Source organism: Mastigoproctus giganteus, chromosome 3 (assembly GCF_048544385.1).
Source record: "Mastigoproctus giganteus isolate SK-2022 chromosome 3, ASM4854438v1, whole genome shotgun sequence".
NCBI classification, from domain to species: domain Eukaryota; kingdom Metazoa; phylum Arthropoda; class Arachnida; order Uropygi; family Thelyphonidae; genus Mastigoproctus; species Mastigoproctus giganteus.
Genome location: NC_143577.1, coordinates 199,894,817 through 199,906,923, shown reverse-complemented (window position 1 = coordinate 199,906,923; position 12,107 = coordinate 199,894,817). Strand labels below are relative to the sequence as shown.

At 34.6% G+C, this 12,107-nt stretch overlaps 1 protein-coding gene across 5 annotated transcripts in view; it reads right to left on the bottom strand.

Annotated features, from left to right (window-relative positions):
* The window catches only part of LOC150088569 (kinesin light chain-like), a 376,502-nt gene that overhangs the window by 225,692 nt on the left and 138,703 nt on the right, over positions 1 to 12,107 (bottom strand). For all 5 annotated transcript variants that reach the window (XM_090369572.1, XM_090369571.1, XM_090369570.1 and 2 more), the window contains exons 3-4: positions 11,292 to 11,513; positions 1,991 to 2,084 (exon numbers count right to left, since the gene is read on the bottom strand). In XM_090369572.1, coding sequence (XP_090225698.1) covers positions 1,991 to 2,084; positions 11,292 to 11,513 — 316 coding nt within the window. The remainder of the gene's footprint in view (positions 1 to 1,990; positions 2,085 to 11,291; positions 11,514 to 12,107) is intronic.

Below are 12,107 nucleotides of genomic sequence, written 5' to 3'. Positions count from 1 at the left end.
CTGTATCATCTCAACAATGAAATTTGGCAGAAGCAGCATGATGGTCTGTGGCTTTTTTCATGGTTTGGCATTGGTGGTTTTAGACAAAAAACCATGAATACCAAGGTCTATCTACACATCCTGGATAATAATGGATTACCTATGTTGTGGCAGCATTGAAGAAAGTAGACTGGTAATCACGGTAAAGATGCTGATCGGACTCATCACATCTCCTTCATTGTTATTGTTGTTATTGTTATTTTGGTTATTAGGAGCATTAGCAACTAAGGCCATATTGCTCCGGGAATATGAGGTGGTCATTCCCTGACCTTTCCACATCCTCCGTATTTGGTGGTGATGGGCTCGAACCCCGGTCTAATCAAGAAGCGTGTGCTACGCACTGCTGCTCCTTCCTACCTGGCTACGGTGGTGCCTTCTCTCCTTCATTCTGGGATCTTTGTGGCTGGAGGATTCCACCTGCCCAGCTCAGAGCCACCCCTACAATTTGCCCTCTTCACTCACACCTATACTTATCAGATTGCTTTCTACTCTACCAGATGCTCAGACGAATCCAGAATATCAATGCTGACCTAAAGAAATTTGCGGTTAACTGACGCTATAGACAAAGGATTCTGCGCCCCACACATCCCCTGGCCCCCAATCACTCAGCACAGACAAAGGGTGTCGTCGAAACCATCTAGTCACGTGCAAATTCACCCCAGGTTCCCTCCAGTAAGGAATAGTCAATGAAGTTCCAGACACTGCAAAATGAAAAGCCTTCTCCTCACCACATCAAAGCCAGCATGCTATTCAATCACCACTTTAATGCTCCTGTTATTTATTGAGCATACCGGGAAAGGAGTCAGAGGTATGTGCATTAACTGCCTCTGTTCATGCTGTTCTCTCACATGAACTGCAAAGACAAAAGTCGGGACTTTCAAGTGTATCAAGTATCATTTTGTTTATTTAATTTTAATGTTAACCGCAAATTTCTTTAGGTCAGCATTGATATTCTGGATTCGTCTGAGCATCTGCCAGTTATGCCAGTTTTTATTTAATGTAATTTTGTTTAATATCATTTCAGGTCATCTTAATGTTTTATGTAACTTAATGCCATTATGGATGTCATTGTATCATCTTATTTCATTTAATGTAATTTTATATTATTTTATTTAATTGTTTAATGTCAATTTATTTATTTCTGTAATACATCTGGTTGTCATCATGTCTGTAAGTGTCAACCCCTGGCCTTTTGGCTGTGAAGGGACATTGCAACACTACCCAATCCTGTAACTGTTACAATTGAAGGTGGTGCAATGAAAGTCTCTCTCTCTCTCTCTCTCTCATGTTCAGGATGGCACATTAGCAAAACAATGCTCCATGTCACAAGGACAAGAGCATCAAAAAAAGTTGGACTGGCCAAGAGCCCTTACCTTATCTCTACAGAGAACCTCTGGGACGAATTGGATTGTCAGGTGCATGTGAGAAGAGAAGGCCCAAAAGAAACATAGCTGAACTAGTCATCCCTTTGAAAGCCAAATGGCAGAAAAATGAGCACAGTTACAAAAAAAACTGGTGGACAAGTGTTCCACAGAGTCTAGAGGCTGTTATAAAGAGTCAAGTCTTCAGCAAATTATTAGTTTACCTGTACATAAATGTTATTTGTAGATAGCAGATGTCTGGAAAAAATCTGAATCTGCATCCATGACTACTTCCTTTAAGTGACACCCTCTTATCAAACATATGTACCCTCTATTGCAGAACTCCAAGCCTATGAACTTTTTTTTTTTTTTTAATAGAGCACTAGGAATTTTTGCTGAACTTAAAAGTTTTACTACCATACATATCTATTCACACCATACAAAATTTCTTTAAAATAGAAATTTTTTTACTGCCAATTTCTTTAGGACTTCAATTTTGCAGAATTGCATGTCAACCAACAAACAATATTTTGGTATCTACATCAAATGTTTATATCGGCTAACATTAGTTAACAAATTCAATATACTACCTTCATTTTGTCCATTATCATCATCATCTTCTGGGAATCCCAAGTCTAAAGGCTGCTCAGCATCGGATTTCTTTTCATTAGCTTCTTCTGTGCCCTTATATAATCATAAAAGATTAAATGCTTTTTTTTTGCTACACTGTTATCTTTAAAAGTACAGTATTATCTATAAAACTTTACTGTGCTTAAATGTATCGCAAAATTTTGAACCTGCAAGAATAGATAAGGAACATAAGTAACCATAACTATATGTAAGTAACTATAACTGCCTTGCCCAGTACTGCTGGTGAACTTGATGGCACATCTCCCTATACAACAATATGCAATATTAACAGTGAAAGTTCAGCATCATATCCTTAACCCTTTGTGAGTGAGTAAGGTTCAACCACATTTTTTGAGGAATTTGAAAGTTTTTGTAAAAACTAGACAAGTACAGGTATAAATGTTTTTAAATATTAATTTTTCGTAATTTTATTTTATAGCGAAATTAGCACATTTTGTTATAAAATAATACAATGAGAACATCAAAAATAATCAAGATCAAAAATTTGACTAAACCATGAATTTAGGGGGGAAAAATATTGAAGGAAAAAAAATGTAGAAACTAATAGTTACCTTTCTTTTTTATGATATAATATCATCTATATATTACTTAATAAATATACTGTATTGCTTAATTGCTAGTGTAAGCTCACATTTAAAACTTTGCTGAAAAGCTGTTCCCTCCTAAGCGATTTTCAAAACTATCATAAATATAAAAATGCCTACTATTACTCGTAAATGGAGTTTGAAGTTTCACACACAATTTGTGCATATATACATATACATACAGATGCAATTTTTTGATACTGCAATAAAATAACCTTCAAAATATACATTGTTTCATGTGGTCAAGGAAGACTAAGGCATTTGCTGTACCTGCCAAATTTTAATTTTTAAATTTAAAATTTTTAAATATAAAAATTTTAAAATGGATGATTTTCAAAAAAAAAAAAAAATTAATCAGTTAAAAAAAAAAATAAAAACTTCCAGTAATTAATTTGCCCCATATAAACGTGGGAAGAAGGTGAAGATAAAGAAGAAGAAGAAGAATTAATTTGCCCCAAGTGGAATCATTTATAATAATGAAAATATCCTCACAGCAAGCTCATGAGTAATATCAAATAAATACTGAGGTGGGTTAAACATGATTTTCCCTAAACAAAACCATTCTGTGTTTCCTTCAGAATTTCATTTCTATCTAAATGATCCTGCACTTTCATCATTCTTCGGTGATTTTTTCCTACTACCAAAGTCAGGGTGACTGGTCAGCAGTCACCCACTTCATCTCTAAGAATAGCCTTTATGTGTTTGTAATAGAATTGCACTTCTCCAATGCAAGGTTATCTCTGCTGAGTCCAGTGATACCCTCATAATTCACTTTAATGGATCAATGTGTCCTTGCCATCTCTGAAATTTACTGGGTATGTGCTATCAAGTTGATATCGGTGGCCAGTGCAATGTTGAGTCAGTTTGGTGTGACATAAACATTGGGAAGGCAAAAATGAGATTATTTGAGTGTTATAAGCCTATTAACTCTTTTGAGTACAATGAACAACTATATAGAGAAATAGAGTGCGCCAGTAAATCAGAATGACTTATAATGGGGCATTTTAACATTACAGATATTGACTGGAACTTGTGAGTTGGTCGCTCAGACATTTCCAAGACTTTTGTGGGTTAACTGGATGGCAGTTTTCTAAAGCACTATGTTAAGAGAGGCAAAAAGAAAAAAAAAAATAACAAGAAAAAGTTTTGCTCTTGATCTGAAGATCAGCAGTGATTATTCATGCATTACGAACCTGCAGATAAAAGAATCTCTAGATGGCAGTGGCAGTGATCACACTGTACTGATCTGAAATCTATTTGAAGATGTAACTACCATCAAGGGTAAATGGAAGGGTTATTCCATTTGTAAAGGTGACTAGAGTGGTGTCAGACAGTTTTAAATTCTATACAGGGGGACCAACTGATGATGTTAGCATCAGCAAAATTCTAAATGGGAAACATTCATGGAAATAATCATATTTCCATGAATGCTTCCCATATGGGAAGCATTCATGGAAATTCATGGAAATTCATGGAAATTATGAAAAGCTTAAATGCTTCCCATATGGGAAGCATTTAAGCTTTTCATACCAACTAAGAACAACTGGATTCAATTCAAAGATTAGAGCTAAATGGATGTCAGATGAACTAATGAGACTCATGGTAGAGAAGAAAAATTCAAGGGTCACATATAATTATCAAGTGATATACAGAAGCCTATGGTAGTTATAAACTAGTCAGCAATCAAGTCACAAAGAATATTAGGCAAGCTAAGGCAGATTATGAGAAATCTTTGCCAAAGGTTGCAAGGAAAAACAGCGAAGATTTATTCTCTTATGTCAACACTAGAAGGAACACTTTATATCGACAGTTCAACTGTTGATGATCCTGCTCAGGTTGCTAACAGGCTGAATAATTATAATTTGCATCTACATTCACACATCAGGAATTCTTCAGGGAAGTGGATGGCAGAAGTTTATCAAACTCTACCAGAGAGCTAAAGAATTTTGTAATAACTGAGAGGCAAGTGGAAGAGAAATTGCTGAAGTTAAACTTCAGAAAGGCAGCTAGGATGGATGGGATATATCCAATTATATTAAGAGAGGCAGCAAAGGAGGTAGGCAAACTCTTAGCCATAATTATGAGAGCATCCTTGGGTTCAGTGGAAGTCCCTGTGGACTGGAGATGTGCGAATGTATCCCCAATTCACAAATGGAGGTAGGTTAAAGAGTGACATGAGTAATTACAAACCTATTAGCCTAACTTCTGTTCTAGGAAAAATAATGGAGTCACTAGTTAAAGGAGTAATGCAGGACCATCGAGACAGGAGTACAGTTATAATTCAGTCACAGCATGGATTTGTCAAGGGGCAACCTAGTCTGATTGTCATAGTATACAATTTGATTGGATACTATGATGCAATTACAAAGGAACTAGATGCAAAAAAGAATTTTGATATCATATAATCAGATTTCAGGAAAGCTTTTGACACTGTTGCACATAATAGACTGCTGTACAAATTGAGCATTGTGATATTAAGGACAAGTTACTGCTATGGATAAAGAGATGGTTGGGTGGGAAAAGACAAATGTTATCAATGGACACTGCTCTTCATTTTTTTTTTTTTTTTTTTTTTTTTAAACAAAAACCCCAAGCATAAGAGGTATTAGAACCTATGCATGGTTTGAAGATTGAGAAAATGAAAGAAGATGCTTGTTGACATTAGACTTTAATTTCTGTAAATTGTAATTTTCAGAGAACACGTATGAAGGAATGTTGTACCAGAAAACATAAGTTGACGGAATAGATGAGGGAAAAGAAAAGTTGGTTCTGTGAGTTCAAAGTTGGACAATTAAAATTATGCTGACTGGCTGACACATGTATTTGGAAGAGAGAGGAAGGAATTGGGGGGGGGGGGGGATTATAGAAGCCAATTCTGAAGAACAGTAGGCTAATGTTATTATTGGAATTCTCCATGTTTCAGTTCTGGACCCGTTGTTATTTTCAGTATTTATAATGATATTGATGAAGGTATATCGGGCTTAATGTCTAAGTTTGCTGATGATATGAAGGTTGGAATGGTGGTTAATGACAGAATGATGATGGTATGCTAGTGGCAACAAGATCTAGGAAATTAGGCAGTTGGGCTGAGAAATGGCAATTCAGATTTAACATTGATAAATTCAAAGTACTGCATATGGTTAGCAGTAATCCCAGATTAATGTACCAACTGTGCAGTACTACCAGGGCAGTGTAAAATGTAAAAGACTTGGAGACAATTGTGTGCAGTGCAGACAGGCTGTCAGGACAGTGCATGGGGTTTTATCAATGATATACAGGAATTTTGCTAGCAGAGATAAGGAGGTGATTATTCATTGTAGAAGGCAATGATCAGGCCATATCTAGAGTACAGATATCTGGATACAGGTCTGGAGGCCTCATTTTAGGAAGAATGTAATATTTCTGGAGCAGGTACAGCGAAAGGCAATTAGATTGGTGAGGGAAATAAAGGGGTCTTCTTATCAAGAAAAGTTTCAGTTCTGCAAATTGCAGCATCTATAGACTTGGGCATTTGTGAGGTGATCTGATTGAGGTGTATGACAATGTTTGTAACTACATTTATTTATACCTACCTCAATTGGAACACTCCGATGACTGAATGGTTGTAACTATACTATTTATATCTCAATTGCAACAATTTTTGAACACCTCTACCTTGTTCATAATGATTCTTTTTTTTTTTTTTTTTTTAAGGAGCATTAGCAACTAAGGCCATATTGCTCCGGGGATATGCGGTGGTCATTCCCTGACCTTTCCGCATCCTCCGTATTTGGTGGTCACGGGCTAATCAAGAAGCGCGTGCTATGCACTGCTGCTCCTGCCCACCTGGCTACGGAGGTGTCTTTATAATGATTAATCATATTCCTCATACTCATCTGAGCTAATACATCTCTCATTTTTTCTTAACCAATAACTATCTCACACCACACAAACTCAGTACCTTCTAGGCTTGTTCAATATCTGTAAATGATCATATCACATTCAAGCTACTCTTGATAGAAAGCATTTCTATCAAAATAGAAATGCTTTCTATCCTCCTTACCTGTCTCTCTTACACACTGTATATGCCTTATTTCATGGTGGCACTGTCTCATTAACCCAATTATACCATCATTCATTGACTTAAACACTAGCTCAAATTTATGTCTTTTGTTTACTGCACTCCTAACATTACTATGTTCAGCAGAATTAAATTATGCCACTTTAGATTTTTTACCTGTTCTAAAGCATCCTTTGTATCTATATAAGCACAACCCTTCAGGTTCAGGTAACTTGTAATCTGGGCAATCTTTATGTCTATTTCTCTGTTTCTTTCCTCACAACGTCTCCAAGTCGTCTTGTTCAGAGAATTTCCAGAGCATTTACAACAATCCTCGAAGTGTATGCAAGTGTAATCACCTTTACCTATTTTTGTCATTTTGTCCTCCTTTCAGCAGTTTTTCTGAACCCTTAATAGCTACTCAGTGGCATCAGCAAAGACATTTGCATTACCTCAGTTCAAGTAAATTCTCTTAATAAACAGATTCCTTTTACCAAACAATTCCTAATAGGATAAGAAAAATCATGAAAAAACAGTTTTTTGCAAACCAGAAACATTAAGAGGGATTTTCTTCAACTAGGATGGGAAATTTTCCCAAATTATAAAGTTCCATATAGTACAAAAATCCATATTCCCAAAAAAATAATTCAGAAAAGGAAGTGAACTTTTGAAAAATTAACCTATGAGGTACACTCAAAAAATTCAACCAACTGGGAATGCAAATCATTTTAGGCCAGTTTTCAATGACAGCCATTCCAAAAACCAACACTGTAAAATAGAAATTCTTTTCTTAAATACTAAACTGATTACTGAACAAACTATAGTAACAGAGGCTAAAATTGAAAACATAAATGTATTGGGGGAAAAAAAAAAAAAAAAAAAAATCTTGATTATTTGGAGTTTTTACAATACTGTAAAATTTATGTTATTTCAAATCAAAGTTCTGCAATGGTGTCAGTACAGTAGCGTAGCTACCCTTTTTCAGGCCCGGAGGCAAAGAACATGTTTGGGCCCCCTACTTAATGAAAATTGCAAAAAGAAGAGACAGTCAAAGATGCCAGGCCCCTAAAGGGCTCAGAGGTAATTGCCTTGCTTGCCTACATGGTAGCTACACCACTGTGTCAGTAGTTTTACAGAGCACATGTCGCCTAGCACTGTCATGATACAATAAAACTCTTACTTGATATACCGCATTTTCTTTTTTTTTCTGGAAAACATTTTTTACTCATTCATACACTGTTCTTTTGGCAATATGTGTTTCATCATACTGCTACTTCATTCCTCTAGTGATTTCTGAAAGAGTAAATTGCTAAATTCTGCTTAAGGTTGATGCAATTCTGGAACCATCTTTAGAAATCATCCCATATGCAGACAATTTTAAAATTGGTAACATTATTACAAGGTGTTTAATCACTGAAATTAAATAAAGTGATACTTTTTAATAACAAATTTTTCTATGAATGAATTGTCATTTCCTTTTGAATCACATTTGTATATTCCTTAGCTAACAGCTGCACCAGTATAATAAAATTAATTTCAAAGGCAGAAATGTCACAATTAACAATTTTGATCTTTCTGTAGATCAAGGCAGGAAAGCAAATATTTTGTCCTCCAAAATATTTCACAATTCAACTTAATCATGCATTAGTTAAACCTAAATGAAACTAAGTTGTCTTTAATATTTAAAAAATATGATACAAAAATGAATAAAATATAATTATTTTAAAATAATGCTATTTACAAATGCATAAATAAAAGAACAATATACAATACTAATAGAAATAAAAATAACAAACAAAAGTGGTAAGCAAAAAGCTTTAACTGCTGAACAACACTGATGATATTTTCTTGAAGGGGAGGAATTCTATTTACATACACAAGCCTAATAAAAATTGGCAAGTACTTTTCTTTAAGTTGGAAGTGGAAGATGTATTCACATTTTGAATACAATTTCCAGTTCTGAGCATTGAAGAGACTTTTTAAATGCTCAGAACATCAGGTAAATAAATACGTCTTAAACAGATCATCAGGTAGTGCTAAACAATTATGAAAATGAATCAGAATTTTGCATGAAGTCGCATCTCTTATTTTCTGAACCCTTAATAGCTACTCAGTGACATCAGCGAAGTGACCAGCATTTATATATTTTTCTTTTTTAGTAAAATATTATTCTTTTCTGTAAACTGTTTTTAACTGGTAAAAATATATTACTTCATCATAAATTAGTCTCTAAAGTATTTTTAAAAATGTATATAAAGAAGAGAATTTTTTCCCTCATTTATATTTTAGTACATATACAAAATAAGTACAGTAGAGCGTCGATAATCTGAACTAATTGGGACTGGGAATAGTTCGGACTTCCAATTTATTTGGATTTCCGAATTTATCGAAAATACTGTTCTGGAGACTGAAAAAAAAAAAAAAAAAAAAAAAGGTTTAGTAAGCTCAGAATAAAAACACTAAGTTGTACTTATGTATTTTTATTCACAGGTAACAAAACAAATGGAACTTTCAGCCACATTAACACATATAGGCCTTTAATGAAAATAATTACTTATTTTTGCTGCACCATTTTCGAACTTCGTTTCTTTATTGCCAGATCTCTCACTCTTTTCAAGCAAGAGTGGTTGAGTTGGACAGCATTCAGTTTGTTGATCATTTGTCGATTCAGCATTCAGTTTGTTGATTCATCACTCAGTTTGTTTGTCGATTTCATGTATCATTTAATTTCGTTAACTGGTATAATAATAAAAGTGTAAATTGGTGCTTTGATCTTCATTTTTATAGCCTGTGGATAATATTTCTCTGATTTTCACTTTTTAGAATTGCCATTTAATAGAATCAAAATTCAGTTTCCAAACATTATCACAATAACCGGCACCTACTATAATTATTTTATGGCACCAGTGTAAAAAATAATAACAATTGCTGGCTTGTTCAGATTTTATGCTCTACTGTACAGGCAACCCCCGTATAACACAGTACTTCTACAACACGGTTTCGCTCTAACACAACTGATAAATTGTGGCAATCCTCATACAACACTATGCTAATATAACACAGTTTTGCTCTAACACAGTTAAAGAATTTCAGCAAACCTCGCATAACAGGGTATTTTTGAGCTTTTGTGCGGGGGAAATCCTGCTATTATGTTGGATGTAATTTTTCAACGTTTCCACTCTATTTGAATCCCCACTACTGACTCGCTAGTCAAAAAAAAAAAAAAAAAAATTTATTGAGAAATCCCTGTATTTTATTTCGTTGGAAAATTCCCGTGTTACGTTCTGTGCTATTGAACTTGTGGAAAAATCTAGATTTCAAATTTGTATTACTATTGGATAGCATACTAGGCCATCCAAAAGATTTAAGTCATTCAAACATTGAAGTTATGTTCCTACCGCGACAGTTGTACTGGGTTAATACAACTTCTTTCATTCAGCCATTAGATCAAGGCATTATATCCACCATTAAAACTCATTCCATCAGAAAATCATTACAATGGATTTTGGAAAAAATTGATTCTGAATCTATTGAAGTAATGGAGGCATGGAAACATTTGTCAATTGTGGACTGTATCAGAATCATATCTTTATCGCTAAAAGAAATAAAACCGTCAACACTGAAAGAAGTCAAACCGTAAATGCCTGTGGAAAAATGTATGGCCAGAGTCAGTTCATTCAGGAAATATGATCAAACAGACAGAAAACAGAATCGGTGCAATAGTAGAACTTGCTACATCGGTAGGAGGGGAAGGTTTTGATGATGTGACTACTGAAGCCCTTGTAGGTAGCACAGTTCATAGAATCGCCCTCCTCCCCACACCAAAGTCGTTTTATTGGTCTAAAACACAACATGGCTGAGCATCAAAGAGACTTTTTCAATGCTCAGAACATCAGGGTTAATGATGTTTGGGTTTGGGTGAGGGTAGCATGGTTTTTTCTCCCAGAAACTTGGGTTTTTCGTCCAGCAAAACAGAAAATCGACCTCAGGACAAATGCAATTTATAGACAATATAAACAGAGTAACAGGGCCTAACAGTCGTCGATGCTTCTAAAAAAATAAAAAAAGATATGATTACTGAAGACGTTCAAGAATTACTGGTAGAAAAAGAGGCTGTGAAGTGGATTTGGTGGAAATGGCATCGGAGGTAAAGCCAAATAAATTCAGAGGATGATAGCGCAGACGAAAGTTCTAAACTTCCAAATTTTACACTAAAAAGCATAAAGTTAGCCGAGTAATTAGAATCTTATTTTTTGAATGCAGATTCTTGAATGAAAGGAGCCCAAAGTTCAAAAGGGAGCTCCAAAAATGCTAAGTTCCATACGATGAAATTCAAAGATTTATCAAGCAAAAGCAAACAAAAACCAGATTACAGATTTTTTAAAGAGAGTAGAAGGTACACAAAATCTAGGATGGTGTATTTTTGTTAATGAAATAATGTATTTTTATTAGCTTTTGGAACGTAACCCCCCCTTTTTGTACTTTTTCTTAGTCCTGAATAACACGGTTTCACACAACACAATTTACAGGACCTAATAACCATGTTATACGAGGGTTACCTGTATATGAAATATATCTTAAACAATCTAAAATACATCTAAGTATGTGTAGGCTCACCATTTCTGTATCATATTTTTTTAAACCATTCATGAATTCTAAATGCTTCTTTTCCTCCTCTAGCTGTGCTACCATCTGTTCAGAAGCTTGCAATTTCTGCTGAGTGTTTGCTAATTCATCTCTGAGCCAAGCATTTTCTTGGCATAATCTGCGAACCTGAGCACGTAATTTTTGTTTCTCAGCTTCAACCATTTGAAGATGACCAGCAAGTGCCATCATTACCTAGGATGCATAAAGAAAAGCAAACAGACACATAAAAATATGACTCCAGAAAATATTTATGAAATGATAAGAATATATCTATCCATCAGTTTTAAAAACACAGAAATGTTTTTTGATATTATTGTCTTTTGATAAAATCCATAAAAATTTCAACATTATACAGTAAAAGTCCATTATGAATAAGGTCTATAACAGTGATGGCGAACCTTTTTGAAGAGTGGGTCAATTATTTTTATTTCTTTTTTAAATACTAGCTCGTGAGTCATAAGTTAGTGGCCTCAATTAGAAAGGGGGGTAAAAAGGGTGCCAATTATTTGGAAACATCAAACATTTTGTCTCTATCTCTTAACATTTTGTTAAGAGATAAAGTTGACAGTTGAATCTTTCTGGTTCTCACTTTTGAAATAATCCAAAAAAAGGTTTTAGTTTCCTTTTTGATTTATAACTAACTTTTGCAAGTGAAGAGCTAAAAAAAAAAGTAAATATCGAAGCTTGATTTGATACCTTGTACCGCACCAGGTGACATCATGACCAGTATTGCCTCTGCACAAAGTATTTGAATGAGAAAGGAATAAAAGAAAACACTTATATTTT